This window comes from Suricata suricatta, chromosome 2 (assembly GCF_006229205.1).
Source record: "Suricata suricatta isolate VVHF042 chromosome 2, meerkat_22Aug2017_6uvM2_HiC, whole genome shotgun sequence".
Lineage (NCBI taxonomy): Eukaryota > Metazoa > Chordata > Mammalia > Carnivora > Herpestidae > Suricata > Suricata suricatta.
This window is the reverse complement of record NC_043701.1, coordinates 161,420,488-161,440,868: the sequence shown is the minus strand read 5'-3', so window position 1 is coordinate 161,440,868 and position 20,381 is coordinate 161,420,488. Positions and strand designations below refer to the sequence as shown.

Genomic DNA, 20,381 nt, shown 5'->3' with positions numbered 1-20,381 from the left:
GGTACTCAGGTGGTAGCAGCCTGACATCGGGTCCTGGCTGTGGTCAGTCTCAGCCACTAACCACTGGAAACCATGACTAGGGGATGCCCTAGGTGTCAGAACAGGCACACGGCAGCAGATCAGAGGAAGCAGATCAGCGAGGCCTGAGCAGGGGACACTTCCAGGAGGGGAAGCAGAGTTTGCTCGTTGGTTAGGTTTTCAAACTTCTTTCACGGAAAACAGCACTTAGCAACCCAAAGTTGCAATTTCAAAATACAGAATCTTAGCAGTAGAAAGGATCTCAGCAATAGTCCAAAGTTTTCCCATGACACACACCTGCCTCCTAGCCCACAGCATCCTCATCCCCAAAGCAGGAGGGACCTTGAGGGATTGTCCAATTAATTTATTATCCACATTTGACAGATGAAGAAATCACAATTAAATGTGACTCACAGGTTTGGCTATAATACAATGTATTTAAAATAAATATTTTGCTGAAAGTCACACCTGCACTAAAAAAAATTTTTTTTTAAATGTTTACTTATTTTTGAGAGAGAGAGAAAGAGAGAGCATGCACAAGCAGGGGAAGGACAGAGAGAGACAGGAATCCAAAGCAGGCTCCAGGCTCTGAGTTGTCAGCACAGAACCTGATGCGGGGCTCGAACCCATGAACTGTGAGATCATGACCTAAGCTGAAGTCAGATGCTTAACCAACTGAGCCTCCCAGGCACCCCTACACTTGCATTTTTATGCCCAAGAGGCAAAGTAGCGATGACCCTGGACTTCTCATTCTTTTTCTTCTCCTAGGCCCTGGCTCTCTGTGCTGTTTCGCTCTGATGAGTGGTTGTGAATTTATTATGCAGGTGCTGGTGGCCGGCACAGCTGAGGTGGGAAGGAGCATTGACTTTCCCATCTTCTCAAGGCCTCTGCTCCACTTGGCTTCTCAGAAGTCTGTACTGTGTCAGGCCGAAGTCTGCCTCTTCAATGCTAATTTACTCGCCCCATCAAATGACTTTAAAACTCTGAACCAGGCTCATTTTGGTGCATAAAAAATAGCCCATAAAGCAGCCCCAACTGCAAAAGGTTACTACCTTTTTGCAGAGAACACCTATCGGTCAATTTTTTTCTCATTAAAAAGATGAATGCTTCAATAGAAAAACGAGCAAGCTCCTTCGACAAGCAAAGCACAGAACAAATGTGAAAGCCAACAAAGAAGGAAATATCCACACCCAAATGAGAGATCAACTTTTGCCTAATCAAAGGCTTAGACTAAAAATCAAAAATAGCCAGTATTAGCAGGGATGTGAGAAACAGTCAGATTGTTAATGGGAACGTACGTCAGCACAGTCTTTTCAGAGGCCACTTTGGCAAAATGTATAACATCATTTGGCCCATCAGTTTTACTTCTGGGAATTTATTTCACAGATATACTTGTACTCATGTCCAAACATATGCACAAAGATATTCACTTCAACATTACTATCCATCAACAGAGGTTTAGATGATTTAAAAAAAAAAGGGGGGGGGGAATAGAAAAAAAATGTTAAAAATAAGGTAAAAAAAAACAAAGTATATTTAGATATACTAGCACAGGAAAAGAAAAAGTCCATGATACACTGCCATGAGAGAAAAAGCAAGTTGCAGAATAATATACAAAATGAAATTATATTATGACATAGAAGAAAATTATACCTACAAAGTCTTGAAAAATAGAGACCAAGCTGTATAATGGTGAAAAGTGGTGGAGAAAGAGAGGAGCAAGAGAACTTTTCCTCTTCGGGGCACCTCGGTTGAGCGTCCAACTTTGGCTCAGGTCATGGTCTCACATTTTGTGAGTTCGAGCCCCACATCAGGCAATCTGCTGTCAGCGCAGGGCCCGCTTCACATCCTCTGTCCCCCTCACTCTCTCTGATCCTCTCCTACTTGCCCTCTCTCAAAAAAAAAAAAAAAATTTTTTTTTTCTCTTTTTCATACCATCTTTTCTGGTACAAAATCACCTACTACATCTATACTTTCTTGCTTTCTTTTTTTTAAAGAGAGAGAGAAAAAATAAAGAGAGCAAGTGAGTGCACAAGCTGAGGAGAGGGGCAGTGGGAAAGAGAGAAATTCTTAAGCAGGCTCTGTGCTGGGCTCAGAGCCCGACACAGGGTCCCTCCCTGAGCTGAAATCAAGAGTTCACACAGTTAACCATCTAAACCACCAAGACATCCCTCACGTCTATACTTTTAAAAAGAGAAATCTAGGGGCACCTGGATGGCTCAGCTGGGTAAGTGCCCAACTTTGGCTCAGGTCATGATCTTGTGCTTCATGAGTTTGAGCCCCATATTGGGCTCTGTGCTGACAGCTCAGAGCCTGAAGCCTGCTTCAGATTCTGTGTCTCTCTCTCTCTCTCTCTGTTCTCTTCCTCCACCCACACTCTGTCTCTCTCCCTCTCTCAAAAATAAACATTAAAAATAAATAAATAAATAAATAAAAAGAAATCTATAATTCCACATAGAGTTGAAAAGGCAAAAATAGCACCAAAAACTGGCCTACCTGACAACCTTCTGGGGGACGAAGTCTTCCAGCGGTGTCTCTGAGTAGGAGTCACTCACGTGAAATATACTAACTGTTCCCATCTTCCCAAAGGGGAAGGAGACAGTCAGCCCCTCCTTGGGAGTCACCTTCACCACGCGGCCCATGGCCACTTCCCCTTTCTCAAGCTTGTGAGGACCTGGTAGGAGAATGAACCTGATTCAGGGAAGAGGAAGTGAGCCACGAAAGAAGGTGGAATGCTGGCCAACCACAGTCTGGGGAAGTCAGAGGCTGCCCAGACTTGGGAGTATCTAGGCTGAGGGGACCAGAATGATCAGGAAGACCCACATTCCCACACCATGTAGTCAGGAATCCCAGGGCCATGTGGTGGACAACCCCTTCTGAGAGACCTGAGAAAACCAACTATGTCGGTAAAGGTGACTCAGACATTAGTAGAGTGACACAGGCCAGAGAACAAAGCCTCAAGAGAAAAAGTGTTCCCAGGAGGCACAAACTACACTAGGCTTTCTGACGACTCCAATACCTGAGACATCCTTGAACCTGGACACTACCTGATGACTCTTCCCCACTCCTTTCTACCCCTTCCCTTCCCGGACCAGGCATTCATCACCATACCTATAAGTGAGAGACACAAGAAGGCCTTGGAAGATTCTGGGCCAACCACCGTAGCCTTCAGGGCCTGGCCAACCCGGAACTTCTTATCCGGATGTTTCAGAACCTGAAGGACAAGAAAATTCCTTTAACCTTTAAAGAGAGGTCATTTATCCAAAACTACAGAATTTAAGTCTCTACATCAAGTGTCTCCCAAACCAATCCCCGAATAAGAACATTGTTTCTTGTACCCACTGCAAACATACACCAGACTCTGAGTCAAGCCTAGGGAGCCTTTGTTTCCCCTTCAGGGATCTTCTGCACACTGACCTTGGAGCTGAGAGAAGTAAGCAGCAAGGGAATCCTCCCCCGGAGGTCTGGAGCAATCTCCACCTCAAGCCATTTCTTAACCACGTTGTACTAGAGAAAAAAACAGGACGAGAAATGGAATGGAATGGATATAAATATCTCTTTCCCTTCATAAAAACACAGACTCTCCTAAAATCACAGGGTTGAAGGGGCCCTGTTCCCAAGAAGCAGGAATCCACTCTCTACACCCCACTGCCCCTGCCATTCTCCCACTTGTCAGACTTCACTCACACTCAAAGTCTAGCTCTGAGCCTTAGCTAGGTTAGCTGACCATGCAGCCCTTCTGGTGCCTCAGCTGATAAGGAAGCAAAAACGACCTCAGAGATGGCTTCAAGCAACAGGAACAATCCCACTGACCTCTGCAGCCTCCTCCAAGCTCAGCTGTACCCAATAATAATCATCTCCAGGGCTCAACATCTGATTTCTTTTTTTTTTTGTTTTTAATTTTTAACGTTTATTTTTGAGAGAGAGGCACCAGTGGGGAGAGGGGCAGAGAGAAGGCACAGAATCCCAAGCAGGGTCCAGGCTCTGAGCTGTTAGCACAGAGTCAGACACAGGGCTCGATCCCATGAACTGCGAGACCATGACCTGCACTGAAGTCAGAGGTTCAACTGTCTGAGCTGCCCAAGTGCCCCTCAACATCTGATTTCTAAATCAACTTAGATTTCTTTTTAAGTTTATTTTTTAATGTTTTTTTTAATTTAGTTTTTGAGAGAGAGAGCATAAGCAAGGGAGGGGCAGAGAGAGGAGGACAGAGGATCCAAAGTGGGCTTTGCACTGACAGGCTGACTGCAGCGAGCCCAATATGGGGCTTGAACTCACTAAGTGCATGATCATGACCGCAGCTGAAGTTGATGCTCAACCAACTGAGCCACCCAGGTACCCTGTAAGTTTATTCATTTTGAGAGAGAGCGTGCAAGTAGGGAGGGTGAGAGATGGTGTGTGTGGGGGGGTGAGGGTGGGGAGAGAGAGAGAAAGAGAGAGAGAAGTGTGCACAAGCAGGGGAGGGGCAGAGAGAGGAAAAGATAGAATCCCAGGCAGGCTCCACGCTGCCAGCGCAGAATCCAACATGGGACATGACCCCATGAACCACGAGATCATAATCTGAGCTAAAATCAAGAGCCAGAGAGTCAACTAAGCCACTGAAGCACCCCTAAATCAATTTAGATTTTGATCCTTCACTGTTTATAGTGTCCTGCCCTAAACTCACAGCCCCAATTTTCTAAATCAATTCAACAAAAACATTTATCAAGCAGCCACTATGTACATGGCATCATAGTGATAAATAAAAACCAAACTCTACCTTCAAGATTAGAGTCTACAAAGAATAAGTCAAATAAATATGCAAATAACCAGAGCAATGGTAAAACACTACAGGAATATATAGAAGAACTAGTAATATGGGGAGATTGTCTGTGCTGGGCCATAGAGGGTCGGAGGAAGAGAGGGTACTCCGAGTGAAGACAAGAGGGGAAAAAAAGAAGGTTTTCAGGGTGACTGGTACACAAGGTCAGATTATAAAGGGCCTTAATTACCGCTCTAAGGCGCTGGGGGCTTATGAACCCCACCTACAGACAACAGACAACTATAGGCATCGAGCATCTGTGACATGCTCACCCAGATGCTTATGGAAGAAGAATGTGGCAGCAATGAAGAGGAGCTATCCCTCAGGTCAAGCCCCATCCAACTTTTTCTCTGACATATTCCAACGGGTACAGTTTTCACCGATCTCTTCCCTTTCTTAATCTCCTGTTCCACTTGGAGTTAGAACACACAATCTGACACCCAGGTATGTATTACTTTGCACTGCACCTGAACTTTATCAAAGGCAAGAATCTAGAATCCAATAGCACATCGACTTGATGTCTTGCTCTATATTGCTCTTTCCCTTTTATACAATTAATCTATCAACATGTTGAATTGTGAGTTGCTTGCTAATTGTTTCACGAGCCATGATTTTACCACCCCCGTTAGGGCTTCTGGTCTCCCACAAACTGGCATGGGAGAAAACAGACTCCAGTGCCTGGTGCTAATGGCCTTTGTCTCCAGCTTCTCCCCATCTTTTTTGTGAAAGAAGGAGGACATCGCACTGCAGGGTGTGCGCTACTCACCTTCTTCAAGAAGCAAATCACAGTCTGCCCAGCTTGGTACTGTTTAATCTTCTCCAAGGGGCTGGCAGAGTGAGTGTTGAGAGCAGTGCAGCCATCCGTCTCCAGCTCACTGTTTGTAGAAAAGCAATGGAAAGAGTGGGCCAACCTCTGGATGAGGCCGCTAGCTGGAAACCACCTCCCCCAGGTGGCCACGGATTGACTATCCCTGCTCCTTCACGCACACCTCCCACGCTCCCACTGCACTCCAAGGAGAATGTTCCTAACACCTGCATGAGAGCCGATCTTCCATTTTGCTCACCGAGGTATGAACAAGCTATAAAGCAGTGGCCTACAGTAACCTTTACAAATTTAGAAAACAAAATTGTTCTGTTTCTTTCATAATACTCCAGCTACAGCTTTATAGTTTGCAGAACTGCTTTGTCAAATAATCTCTCACTGAACTGTGACAACAATCTTATGTGGGAATTAGGCAGGGTAGATATTATTGAACTCATTTTATGTTACTGAACCAGGAGTTGAAGTCAGGGTTCTAACTCAAAAGTCCAGGGCTCCGTCCCCTTTGCTACCTTGCCATTATCACTTTCTTGATTCTTTTTCTTCTCAGAAACACAATAAGGGGATGTGGTTATCAGCCCACAAATCACAGAACTCCCAATTCAAGTAATTTCTAAAACAAAACCAACTTGTCAATAAAATGGTAGAAGTAATACTGGTAAAACTGTAACATAATAGCAGGCACTGGTGAATACAGAAAAATAGAAACCTTCATATACCAGTAAGTTACAAATGCATATACCTCATGATCCATTAATTCTACCCTACAGAAATTCTTGAGCAGATGCCCAGTGGAATGAGTTAAAAGATGTTCACTGTGGCGTTATTTATAAAAGAGAAAAACTGGAAACGACCTTAAATGTCCCCCATCAGTTGGGGAACATATATTGTTGAGCACATTCATACGATGGATCACTATTTAACAACATGCACAAGAGAAGACCTCAAGGACAAAATTTGGAGTGAAAAAAACAAGTTTTAAAGTATTAAATATAGTATCCCATTTATGTAAAATTTGAAAACCACACAAAATAATTTTGTAGATATATATGTACGTATATGTGTATATATAATTGAAGTATAAAGATCTTGGGTATGTATCAAATTAATAATGGGGAACGCATCTTCTGAGGATGCAGAGAGAAGCCTCAGGAATATCTGTAGAATGTTATTTCTTAAAACACACACACACACACACACACATACACATACACACACACACACACACACACACACACACACACAGAAAATCTGTGTTCCTGGCACTGTAATAGACAATTTATATATATTATCTATAATGCTTATATAGTAGAATAAAAACGCTTATTCCCTCAATAGCTGCCACTAGAATGCCTCTGTTATGGGCTAAACTGTGTCACTCCCACCGCCAAGTTCATATGTTCACATGCTGACCCTCAGTACCTCAGAACATGAGGGCATTTGGAGATCAGGAATTTAAAGGGGTGATTAAGGTAAATGGGAATGTCAGGGTGGGCCATAATCCAGTCTGACTAGAGTCCTTATAAGGAGGGTTAAGCCTACAGTGCAACAATAAAACCTGATTATAAACCAGAACCTGAATAGACATTTCCCCAAAGAATATATCCCCCAAAAAGGCCAACAAACATAGGACAAGGTGCTTCTCATCACTAATCATCTGGGAAATACACATCAACACCACAGTGAGGTTATTACCTCGCACCTGGAAGGATGACCATTACCAAACACACAGAACACACGCGTTGGTAGGGATGTGGAAAAAAGGGAATCCTTCCTTGCCCACTGTTGGCAGAACTATAGAATGATATAGCTGCCGTGGAAAACAGCATGGAGGTTCCTCAAAAAATTAAAACTGCCACATGATCCGGCATTCCCACTTCTGGGTATCTATCCAAAACAGGATCTCAAAAGAGATAGGTATCAGTACACCCCTCCTGACTGCAGTGTTAGCCAAGATGTGGAAGCAGCCTAAATGTCCATTAACAGATAGATGAAGAAAATGTAGCCTATACATGCATACAAGATTATTCAGCCTTAGAAAAAAAGGAAAATCTGCTATATGCTCCATGGATGAACTTTTAGAATGTTGCACTGAATGAAACAGGCCAGTCAGAAGGACTGTCCATGACTCCACTTAACATGGTTATCTAAAGTAATCAAACTCAAACAGAAAGTAGAATGTTGGTAGCCAGAGGCAGGGGATGGGGGAGGGGAGGGAGAAATGGAGAGCTGTTCAATGATGGGTATAGAGTTTCGGCCATGCAAGATGAAAAAGTTGTAGAGATCTGTTCTACAATAATGTGCACATAGTTAACAATACTGTGATGCACATAAAAACTGCTAGGAGGATAAATTTATGTTTTGTGTTTTACCATAATTAGAAAGCAAGCAAGCAAGCAAGCAAGAAAGAGGAAAAGGAAAGCAAGATTAGAACACAGATACCCAAATAAAGACACTGGGAGAAGACAGCCATCTGCAAGCCAAGGAAGGAAGACTCAGAAGAACCAACCCTCGTTAATTAAACATATCGAAGGGCACCTGGGTGGCTCAGTCAGTTGAGCGTCCGGCTTCGGCTCAGGTCATGATCTCACGGTTCGTGGGTTCAAGCCCTGCAACCGGCTCTGCGCTGACAGCTAGCTCAGAGTCTGGAGCCTGCTTTGGATTCTGTGTCTCCCTCTCTCTCTGACCCTCCCCTGCTCATGCTGTCTGTCTCTGTCTTTCAAAAATAAATAAAAAACATTAAAAAAAAACCTTTATTAAAAAAATAAACTTATCAACCCTTAGCTTGAATAAACTATTTGACCTCAACTCTTCGTTAAACAAGGCATTACACCTCAGGTGAAAATCTGGCAGACTAAAATGACTAATATGGTAAAGTCTCTGTTCTCACAAAAAGATGAGGAGGACAAGATCAAAACCTAGAAAACTAAAGTAACCACAGAGTAAGCAAACAGGAATGTGTGCATCAAACAAATCTCATTATTCTGGAACTAAAAGGCTTTACTTTGAAGTTCCAAGAATGCTGTTAGCATCTCAAACTCAACATTCCAAGAATATCTGCCTATCTCACACACAAGCCTTCCCAGAAACACTCCACCTCTATTCAGATCCCTTCAGGACACTGACCAAACTTTACTCCCTGATGACGGGGAATACTACTCAGCCATAAAAAAAAAAAAAAAAGAATGACATGTTGCGATTTTCAACATGAAAGGACCTAGAGAGTATTATATTAAGTAAGAGAAAGACAAATAACTCATGATTAAACTTATACATGGAATCTAAAAAAAAAAATGAATAAGTAAAAAAGCGGAAATAGACCTATAAATGCAGAGAACTGATGGTTGCCAGAGGGGAAGTGGCTGGGCAAGATGGGCAAATAGGTGAAGAGGAGCAGGAGATATAAGCTTCCAATTACGGAATTAGTACATCACAGTGATGAAAGGTACAGCATAGGGAATGTAGTCAATGGTATTGTAATAGCATTTCAAGGTGACAGATGGTAGCTACACTGTGGTGAGCACAGCATAAATTATAGATTTGTCCAATCACTGTGATGTATACCCGGAACTAATGTAACATTGTGTGTCAGCTATAATTAAAAACAAAAAACCAAAACCTTACCCCCTAAAAGTTACTAAAGAGGCTCTTCTATAATAACTTCTGGTACTTAAGATTTACAACCTATGTGGATCCCAGAGCTGACTTTGAAGAGCCATTCTCTCAGTCATGTGTACCTAGCTTCATTCGTTGATGACCTATTAATTTCACGAGGCTATGTTTTCGATGAAAGAAGCAAAAACAGACAGGTCCGTGGTTCAAAATGCTTACGATTCTTGGGAAAAAATGATCCCAGACAAACTGGATCCCACACTAAATGGAACTAATAATTTTCCTCCACACAGAATCTCTCATTGAACACCCTCTACGAAACCCACTAGAACATGACCTAAAATTCTAGTCACCAAGCAGTAGTCTCCACACTCAAAGAACAGGTGTTCTTGGCTACATGTTTTTTATTTTGAGGAGCTACTGAGTTTTAGAAAATTGGGTTTACAGCAAAAATGTTTCTTTTTGTTACATGCTGATAAACAGAAATGCAATCAGTCGTTTAAACCTTAAATATAGCTTTTATATTAAGTTTCATATAACCTCCTAGCCCTGTGAGAGCCAAATATCCCCACTAGAGTAGTAAGACAACCTGGACAGAGAGAAGCAAAATAAGGCCCAACACTGGCAGAATCTAGACAAGAGCTCAGGTTCCCAACTCCAAAGCCCCATACTCTTTCCATGAGCCCATGCCTCACCTTGGCCGGACACTCAGCTCCGGAATGGTTCGAATAAACCTGGGATGACTTATTGGGAGAAACCTGCAGGAAGAAATAAGGTCAAGTCATTTCTCTTATGCTCTGTATCACCGTAATCTGCAGATCAGAATGTCTCTCTACTTCCACGAAACCCAGCTTAAAAACCCCCTGGCTCCACTGCCCCACCACCTCCGGGTGATGTGTCAGGCCCGAGGGTTTCCCTTCTTATCCTCTGCACTAAATATTAAGGAGCTGGCTCATCTGACTTTTTAGTACTACCTTATTAAACCCTGAGTAGAACTTTCCTTACAGACTACATATTCCAAGTCTTTCTGAAATTAATAGGCAAATTATAGACCAGACTTTGAGTTATTCTGCTCTTCTTATTATAGCAAGGATTTCTACTGCAGGAACAATATCACAAGTAGATTTAAGGGAAACGAGTGTAATTAAGGCACAGTGGAGAATGAATTATAATAACCTCTGATGGACACTGAGCAGTAGCTCTGTCAAGCAACCTGCTTGGCACACCCATTCTAGATGCTCTTTTAGCTCTGCAAAATAGGCACTAACCACCTAGACGAGATCGGGCGCGTTCAGGGTGGTATGGCCGTAGACGGCACTAACCACCTATACTCTCATTTTGCAAATTCGGAAAATATATCTCAAAGTTAATAATTACTTAAGTGATGGTCACACAATTTGAAGTGGCAGATCTGGAAAGCAAACCCAGGTCTTACTTTAAACCAATGCTCTTAACACTATATGCTTTTTTTTTTTTTAAAGAGGCAAAGGGCAAGATTCTTTTGGTGAACATTTCTGTTAATTAGAAGAAAGTCTGATTCATGCACAACTTGTTGGAACCTGCCTCAGAGCCACAACTACAACAGTCTCCCCTTGAAGCCAGCCCATCCCCCCCGAAGCCTCCATACTTGCACGTCTTCATGTCTCGCCCACCAATCACTCGGGCAGTGACCGTCTTCCCAACCTTCAGTTTGGCGGTAGGAGATGTGCCCACTGGAACATCATCTAGAATGTGGGAGGCGTGAATACAGCCAATGATGCCATCTTTCAGGGTCACAACCACATGAGTGGGCTTAATGGACTTGACAGTCCCTGTGACCATGTCCCCAATGGATAGGGTGTGCTTTTTCACAGCCCCCACCACCAGAGCTGGATCTGCTTCCTCGTCTTCATCGACTGTCTCAGAGTCCTTCCGGGTCTGTCTCACAGTCCTCTTGGCAGCTGGCCCCTCAACAGCCAAAAGAAAACCACACACTCCTGGTTCTGTGGTCTTGAGGGTTAGGGAGACGCCTTGTCCCACCTGCAACTTCTCCGAGTCAAAGCGGAAGGTGTCGTTGAGGTGAGAGGTCAGGGAGAAGGCTGCCAGGTGGCCAGTCTCTACCAAGGAAGCGACAGCAAAGGACTCCTCCAAGTGCTGCACGATCGCCTGGTGCTCACTGCCTTTCTTCAGCTGGAAAACAGAGAAAACCCACCATCCCTGCTTCTGACAGGGCACAAGTGCTCAGTCATCACTCACTGGGCAGTGCAGGGCTGGGAGGTCCTCCTGTCCCTCGGGGACCCAGTACCAGCATGAGTTCTAACAAAGAAGGCTTCATTCCCTTGATCTAGCCTCCTGTTACTGAGGTGACTAGACTAAACTCAAGGCACTAAATCAGAATCCCTGGAACTTAGTTTTTGTTTTGAATTCAGATTCTTAGGTCCTATCCTAGAACGAATGAAATCAGAATCTTAAAAAAGTTACTGAGGTGATTCTGAGCATAGTCGGTGTCCTGCGTACCAGTTCTCCAGCTTGAAGACACTGTGTTCCTTTCATCGTTTTGCAGCATCCTATTCAATTTATTCACCTTTCCATCCACTTACCAGAGCCATTACTGAGAGCTTACTGTTTGCAAGGCATTTAACCTACCTTTCCCCAAAACCCAACCTGTGCTCACACCCTTATATGTACCCGCTTCACTTAAATTAGGGACCCACTAGAAAACTTAGGTTAACATGGTTTCTATTTCTCTTTTTGTTTCCCCAAGTCTTAAAATTATAGGCAACCAGACATCAGGAATTCAACGTATGTAATTCTCTCCACCATACCCTACACAGGTAGATGCTTAAAAAGTACTTTAACTGATGACCAAATAACACGTCATCTAGAGAAAAATACTACAAATGTTAAGATTTCCCTCAAACCCAATCTCCTCTCACACAAAACTGTACAGGAGCGGGCGTGGATGAGCAGCCTGGAGGTCAGAAGCACCTGCAGACAGGTTTTGTTTGGCTTATATGTTTTTAAAAAACAGTTTCCAACATTTCCCACATTTATTTCAAATAAAAATCAAATTCTGCCTTCTCTTAAAAATCAGATGCAGCAACCCTAGGTACAGATGTTGCTGCTTAGCCACAAGGCGCTAAATCATCTCTGCCCCTCTGTGGGCTGGTCGTGCCCACTTCAACGCATTTACATTATGTACCTGGCCCTGAAGACTGGGTGACCACATAATTTATCACTGGAACCACAAGGCAAGTCAGTGCTATTACCAAGAGGTATAACAATAACCTGGACAAAGTCAGACATAACGACCATCTTATGGCGGGAGAGCCATTTTTGCATTAGAACCCCTGAGCAAAGTTGTGTGGGGCTAAGAGGTCGTAATGCCTTTGAAACCAGGGGAATGGAAGTCATCAGCAAGCTTACCTTTTTAGCTTTTCTATTCACCAAATCATGGCAAAGGGAAACATGCACCTCCAACTTCAACATATCAACACTTAAGATCACAGCCTTCTTTTTCTGCCCAGGTTCCACCTCGTGCCCTGCAGTGCAGAACCACACACAATGTGCTCACCGTCTTGAAGCAGGGAAGAAAGCGTCTCCCCAAGAGCCTTGCAAGCCCTTAGGCACAAAAAAGAAAACAGGACATCTGTCCTGGGTCTATAGGGTTTAGGAAAGCCAAAAGTCTGGCTCCCATTAATTCAAGTTCAGGTGTGCCTTAATTTATGCAACCTGATAGACAAAAATCCAGACTTAATGCAATTGTAACAATAAAAGGATTCACACCTAAACATTCTGTTAAGTCCCCTGATTTTCATTCATAAACGACAGGGATGCCAAAATTTTCTACTGAATCAGCGCATCTATACTATGTATTTGGAAATTCTATATCCAGGAGAGGGAACAATGGGCAAAGGATTTCCCCCACGAACCATGAGGGGTAAGAAGTGCTCACCTGCACGATGGTATCTGCTGGCTTTCAGGACCAGGCCAGGCACTGGGCCCTCACTGAATACCACAGAGCCGTCCTCCAACACCTCCTGCACCTCTAGGTCAAGGACCATCCCTGGAATCATCTCAGCCAGCGTCTGGATCAACACAGAGTCTGCCAGAGACCCAAAGGAAACAGGGATTAACAAGCAAAAAATAGTTACCATTCTTTCCTTTTGGAAATGTGCCACCACGCTGGGGAGGGCAGAGTGCTGCAAGCACTGCGAAGGCAGAGTCACTTTGGGTAGAAATATGTGATACCCATGAACACTCCGATGGCAGGCAGAGGGATGGCTCTTGCCAATCCTACCCGGCCACAATTCATGAAAGTAGCCAACAAAGAGGGGCGCCGGAGTGGCTCAGTTGGTTAAGTATCTGACTTCAGCTCAGGTCATGATCTCACTTCGTGGGTTCAAGTCCCACGTTGGGCTCTGTGCTGACAGCACTGAGCCTGGAGCCTGCTTCAGATTCTGTGTCTCCCACTCTCTCTGACCCTCCCTCCCTCATGGTCTGTGTGTGTCTCTCAAAAATAAATAAAACTTTTTAAAAAAAGGAAAAAAGAAAGTAGCTAACGAGTACCACAAACACACACTTTCCTTTGATTTCTGCGTTTTCATTGCTTCTGTTTGGAATCTACCCTCTCAGGCCTCTTATTCCCGAATCTCATCAGGGTGCTGACAATCCTACCCAATGATTCAAAACAGGAGTATCAGCATAACAACTCCTCATAATGCCTTCTAGAAGGTTCCTGTTCCATTCTATCATTCACCAGATATGTGTTGAATAAAAGCACAAGTGAAGAGGTGAATGGATTCACAATAAACGCAAGCCTGATGCCATAGAACTAAGGGAAATTTTGGTTTTGGTTTAGGAGGGGACCTGGGATCCCCTCCCAGGGGATAATAAACAGGAACATTCATTTTATAAACATTTACTGAACTGTACCTTAAATGATTTATGTGCTTTATACAGGTTATACTTCCACATTAAAAAAAAAAAGTCTTATCAAAATTGTTTTTAGTATCTGGGAAGCCCAATAACTCATCAGAACAGACAGGCACACCTTGTGACACAGGTTCCCCACCCAACCGTCACCCTCAGGCCCTGTGCCCCCACCTCGGTTGCTCATGAGGCTGCGCACACCCTGCCGCTCCTCCAGGCACTGGCTCAGGAGGAGGAGGCTGGTGGTGGCCAGGTCCCCCAGACCGCAGTCCGACAGCCGCAGGGACAGCAGCATGCGCTGCTTCTCCTCATCCACGTTCGTCACCTTTGCAACCACCGTCTGCCCCTCGACAAAGTGGTCACTTGTGGAGGTCACAAACTTGTCACTCATGATCTAAAGGGAAGAGTGGACACAAAGTAAAGAAAGAAGTGTCTATCATGACAACCCACTTAATGCTCCCTGAAAAGGAATGTGGTGCGGTGGAGGGAGAGATGGGACCCAGGACGTACCTCCCCTGACCTCTCTAAGCACGACTCTACCCACCTTCCAGAAAACCATACAAGGCCCTGGCTGTCCAACCCAGCCTCCTACAGGGCACCCAGCCAAGGAGGCACATCACTGGCAAGCGAGAGGGACACGAGCGGCCCATGTCTCTAACACCCATGGTAACCCTCTGCCCCATGCCATCTGCTCCCATTTTTAAAATTGCTCTAGCAAGGTTTGCAAATAAGATTTGCCCAGGGAAAATATCAGGGAGACAAACTTAGGGAAGGAAGAAGTATTTATGAATTATCTGGCAGGAATAAACTACACACCATTTGCTTACAGTGATATTGGTAAGACTCCTCCCAACTCTGGGTCTCAGTTTATTCAGCAGGAATGAGGAAGCGCAACTATGGGATCACTAAGACTTTTCCCAGTCTGAAAAGTCTATGAATTTAATGACACGATGGTGGAGGGGCTCATTTCAAGGGCATTCTGGTGCTATAACACCCCAAACACCTCAGAAGGTTGCAAAACCTGTACTCAGCTGCACGGGAAAATCAACTTCCAAGTCTGTACATACCCAGAGTATAGAAACAAGTCACTATCCCCACTGGAGACTAAAGTCTTCATGGCCCCTGCCACCTACCCAATGCTGTCCTGTGAAGTAGAAAACGTGTCTCTTCCTCCAGGACACAGCCCTGCACTGGGACACATGGCTGGGCAAGATCTCAGCCCCACTCCCTCAGCCAGGGGCCTTTTTGCCTTGCCCCTGAAAACCTTTCAAGGCATCTGGGTATCCTGCCCCTTCCCACCCTCTGGTTCCATGACCCTAACGTCTCTCCTCCAATGCTCCTGTGCATGGAGCTGAACTCACAGCTTTGGGGGCCAGTCCACTAAGGCCTGATGGGAACTGGACGAACACACCGTAGTCCTTGATGCTCTTCACAAAACCAATGAGCAGCATCCCAGGATGGATTTCTGAGAAGCTCTTAGGATCCTGGCCGCCCTCCACAGTGGAAACCAAAGCTGGCTTCCTGCAAACGAGCTGGTAGCACTTCATCAAGGAACATTCCAGGAAAGGCAGATGATATTATCCATCCCTTCATCTCCTTTTTCCACTCTACATGCTCTGCGGCTACAATGATTCTCTAAGCATGCAGACCAGCAGCATTCGCGTCACCTGGAACGGTTAGACATGCAAATTCCCAAGCGCTGCCCCAGATCTAGTGAACCCAAACTCTTGGGTGGGCCCAGCACGCCATCGGAACAAGCCCTCCAGGTGACTCTGATACACACTCAAGTTTCAGAACCAGTTTTCTCCCACTCCTTATGGATTCATCCCCGGATTACCAGAGGGGACAAAAAGGGGACTGGCTCATCCCTGTGGTTTGGCAGCTAGACCATGACAGGATGCTCCACAATCCTCACACTACGCAACCCTACCCCACCTCCTCTGCCTACCTGCACTCTAAGGAGATTTTATTTTACATTCTGGGCAAACACATTTCATTGCCTCTTTTTTCCAGAAGTGTTCTCTTTTGAAGTGCATACACCAAGACCAAAAGGAATATGCTGAGCCCCATATAATACGTTGCCTCAGGGGTAGAAAGACAGCAGCTGCCTTATTAACTGTTCCAGCTCAAGGGGCAAGCGCTGAGTGCCTGAGAAGCCAAGATGTGCTACTGGAAATATCCCATTGAGCCTGGCAGGCCCCACTGCCCCCTCTGGACTGGACTGACCAGCATCTGCTGAGAGAACTTCAATTCTCTCACCTTCCACCAGATCTGGTCACTGGTCTGGTTTTGTGGAGGTACTTCTGAAGTCAAACGGCTGACTTTTTCCCATGGAGTTTGCAGTGAAGAGCAGAGCCTGACCCAGAATCTTTCCCCAAGGGCCCATGGCTCACCAGATACCAGTTAAGGATACAACATGTCTCGCACTCTGGCTCAGACACAGGACTCTGTGAAGGATGTCGCCAGCCTGGAGCCAGTGATACAACAGAGGGCCGTTGGCGACATGGTCCGACAGATGAGGTGTAGGGAGGAAAGCAGGGACGTTGTGGGGCAGGACAGCCACCTCCAGCCCATCTTTGGTCTTCTCTAAAACCTTCACATCCACCAACTACTCAGGAAAAGAAAGACAAAAAATAGTACTTGTCTTGAGATGACAGCAACCACAGTTGCCTCAGGCAGAGATCAGAGGCAGCAAGTTCCAGCACCAGGGATATGGAGAGGTCAAGATCAGAGAAGCGGCTTTCCTCCATACCACTGCACCCAAAGACCCTCCAGGCGCACACATGCACACACACATACACCCCAGGACCCACTTGCACACTCGTGTCACTCCTTCCCCTAGTCCCTCCACTAAGTCCCAGGGGAAAGTCAGTCTCGCAGGCTAGTCTTAGAGACTGGAGAGGAAAAAGAAGAGAGGACAGCAGTACGCTGCTGAAAAGCCAGACCACAATGGTGCTTTCCTTTCCTGGACAGCTTCCATTTGCTCTGACCCACAGAAAGGACCGTCTCTCAAGACCTTTAAGACCTTTAATCGTCTTTACTGCAGAATCTTTTTTCTTTTTTAATATTTATCTTTCTTTTCAGGGAGAGAGAGAGGGTAAGTGAGGGAGGGGAAAAGAGAAAGGAAGAGAAAGAAACCCAAGCAGGCTCCACACTGTCAGCACAGAGCCCAACATGGGGCTCGAACCCATGGACTGTGAGATCATGACCTGAGCCAAAATCAAGTTTCAGACACTTACCTGACTGAGCCACCCAGGTGCCCCTCTACCCCCAGAATCTTATCCAGCTACCTTGATCTTTCCCTCCATGGGTCCCAGTACCCCACATGTCAGTGGCACCCTGCTTTCTGCCACTGTAAACTAAAATAGCTTGTCTGGAGAAGTCCAGGTACCTGTCCAACATTAATAGCTCTTCTTTTCTTCTGATTGTGTCCCGTATGCTCTCTCTCTGGGTCACCCAACAGCTTGAAGGACAAGAGCATCCTCTCTTTGGATGGCTCACAGTTCAGCACCACAACCTTCACCACCTGGTGAGAAACCACACTTGCCTCGTTAACTCTTCCTAGCAAGCCCATCAGGCCCTAGAGAGAGCTGCCCTCACACTGCAGAGCCAGCTCCACCAAGACCCTGGGTCAGATCAGAGGGCACTGGAACGAAACGTGCTGAAAGCTACACAGAATCTCAAATCAGCCTTTCGGGTGAAAGGAAGACATGAATAAAGTTTTGGCACCACCTCGAGCTTTAAGAAATTATTTTTCTTAGATAAACCGTGACTCACTAGCTTCCTGGCACTGCCACCTTGTGGTGACAGTGGCCCCAGAGCACCTTCTGATGTGAGGGACACTAGTATGTTGTAGGTAAAGACTAATTTCTTCCAGGTTATGGGCTTGAGGTCCATTAGTCTGCCAGCTTCAGCTGGCACCCCTTGAGGGTTTCTGTTACTTCTGTTCCACATCTCCTCCACTCAGCTGGCTCAAGCCCACTGCCCCCCATGCTCGTTCCGTAGCCCTTAAAAAACAGTCCTCCTCCTACTCCTTCAAATCTGTGTTCATGGAGTTGCCAAGAATAAGGGCCTGTCGAAGGAAAGGTTACCTGGCCTGTGTAAAAGGCCCTCTCTGGGTCAGGGACATACTCGGCACCAAGCTCATGCTTGGGCACGAGACCCTGCACATCATTGTAGAACTTCACAATGCAGCCATAGTCCTTAACTCTGAAGATGAAACCGTGTGTCTGCAGACCAGGCTTGGCATCGGCATAGCAGGTAATGGCAGGCAGTTTGGACTCAATTAGGGTTTTCTTCAGGGTCATCATCAACTTCTTGGCTTCGGGATCACAAAGCAAAACCTAGGGGAAGGATACTGGTTGTCATCAAGTTACCCATTATCAAGAAAGCCACTGGACTAGTCTCTGCAACCTCTGAACCCAAAGGCCACGTCAGTTCCTAAGAACTGCTACCTCTTTGCCTCTGAGTATTCTCAGAGGCAAGTCCTTCCTGCTGGATGACAATCCAGGGAGGATTCACTTATTTCAAATGTACTTCCTTCCATATAACAGAATGAACAACTGAACCAATTTACCACCTCTGTACTGTTGTGTATTAGTTATAAACTAAGGCTAAGAGACCCAACCATCTCTCATCCCTCAGGTCATCTCCTAAGGGCAGAGAAACCCCTTTACTTCTAACCTCCTGACTCCACTACTGTACAATCTTGCACCAATGGGTGATCAATATCTATTTTGATTCAATAATGAAAAGAATGAGAGGAAGAACATCTAGCATTGTGACTGCTTGCACACACCAGGCCCTACGCTAACCACTGCACATGACCACACGTAACCTTCACAACTCTGTGAAGCTTCTCTTGGAAATCAAGACTTTGTTATAAACCACTCAAGTTTGGGCAACTTAGCTTGCCTATTTCTGTGCCTGACACACACCCCGTGCTCCTCCTCAAATCCTTTCTAGTTCAGGTACCACCTCTGCCAGAAATCTAGAAGACATTATTGTCATGGAGACCTGAATTTGAAAACTGGTTCTGCCATTATTAGCTCTGTGACTTTGGGCAAGGTATTTCACTTTCCTAAGCTTTGATTTCTGCATCCGCAAAATGAGGGTAACAGTACTTACTTTATAGAGTTGTTTTAAAGACCCAGTGACAAAAAGCATGTCATGAGGCTGGCATAACTGGTACAAAATACCTGTTACATTACAGTTGCTATTGACATCATCAACGATTCTTGCTGGCCCTGCCCGCCATGACCTCCCCTTTCAGATATGACCACGGCATACAGCCTATACCAAACCATGTGATGAAAGGTCGCACAACGGCCTGCTCTTCTCATGTATGAATATTTTAACTCTCAACTATATTATGCAACTCTCAAGCGCAGAAACCCACTGTTCTCTTCCCAAAGTCTGGCAAAGCACCACAGATGTTAGATGGTCATTTTGTGAAAAAAGGCAGACACTTCGGCTGGAAAGCATCTGGCCAAAACCCCAATGAAACCCTTCAAGAGGCTCACCCGGCACTTGACCTCATCCCCAATGTGATACTTCTTCTCTGGATTCTTTATCAAGATGTCGGCCAGGTGTCCGGGAGGTACCAGGCCCCTGATTTGCTCGCCCAGTTTCACCAGCATCCCATATGGCTTTATCGTCAGCACCGTGCCCTAGGGAGTCCAAAGAAAAGAGGTCATCATGCCTCAAGAATGGTTTTTCCTCCACCTCTTACAACAAAGCATGTCACATCTCTTCGAAGGCCCAGCTTTCAGGACTAACTGTGCTGCTACTCCAGATGTCATGGGGTAAAGCACATACCCCACACTGATCTGAATGGAGTCTGGCTGATTTATGGGAATCTTCACATCTTTCTGTGAGAGCGTGTTCTTTTGGCCTACCTCAGAAGCACATTCTCTGAAGGAGAGATCTATGGACTCCTAAGGAACAAACCCTACATATAAAAAAGATCTACTCAAGTGGGGTTAAATGGTTGGACAGGAGAGGCAACTGCAAGGGACTTACTAACGTTACAGGAGCTCACTTATCATAGAACTGACTTTTGATCTGGTCTAAAAAACACCATCAAATCCCAGGATTTATGTTCTACTGCCTCTGTTTAGCTGGGTGATGCTATTTGAACCTGACCTTGAAATTAATTACAAGTTGCCCCAGGGAAAAAAAAAAGACATGCCAGTTAACAGGCAGAGAGAGGGAAGGTGA

General features: G+C 45.2%; 1 protein-coding gene across 2 annotated transcripts in view; it reads right to left on the bottom strand.

The window, feature by feature from the left end:
- The window catches only part of PDCD11 (programmed cell death 11), a 45,958-nt gene that overhangs the window by 9,232 nt on the left and 16,345 nt on the right, over window positions 1-20,381 (bottom strand). For both annotated transcript variants that reach the window (XM_029932511.1, XM_029932512.1), the window contains exons 12-25: window positions 19,685-19,831; window positions 18,254-18,505; window positions 17,554-17,688; window positions 16,576-16,770; window positions 15,524-15,694; window positions 14,337-14,556; window positions 13,186-13,335; window positions 12,657-12,772; window positions 10,879-11,420; window positions 9,947-10,009; window positions 5,586-5,694; window positions 3,436-3,525; window positions 3,130-3,232; window positions 2,515-2,692 (exon numbers count right to left, since the gene is read on the bottom strand). In XM_029932511.1, coding sequence (XP_029788371.1) covers window positions 2,515-2,692; window positions 3,130-3,232; window positions 3,436-3,525; window positions 5,586-5,694; window positions 9,947-10,009; window positions 10,879-11,420; window positions 12,657-12,772; window positions 13,186-13,335; window positions 14,337-14,556; window positions 15,524-15,694; window positions 16,576-16,770; window positions 17,554-17,688; window positions 18,254-18,505; window positions 19,685-19,831 — 2,471 coding nt within the window. The remainder of the gene's footprint in view (window positions 1-2,514; window positions 2,693-3,129; window positions 3,233-3,435; window positions 3,526-5,585; window positions 5,695-9,946; window positions 10,010-10,878; window positions 11,421-12,656; window positions 12,773-13,185; window positions 13,336-14,336; window positions 14,557-15,523; window positions 15,695-16,575; window positions 16,771-17,553; window positions 17,689-18,253; window positions 18,506-19,684; window positions 19,832-20,381) is intronic.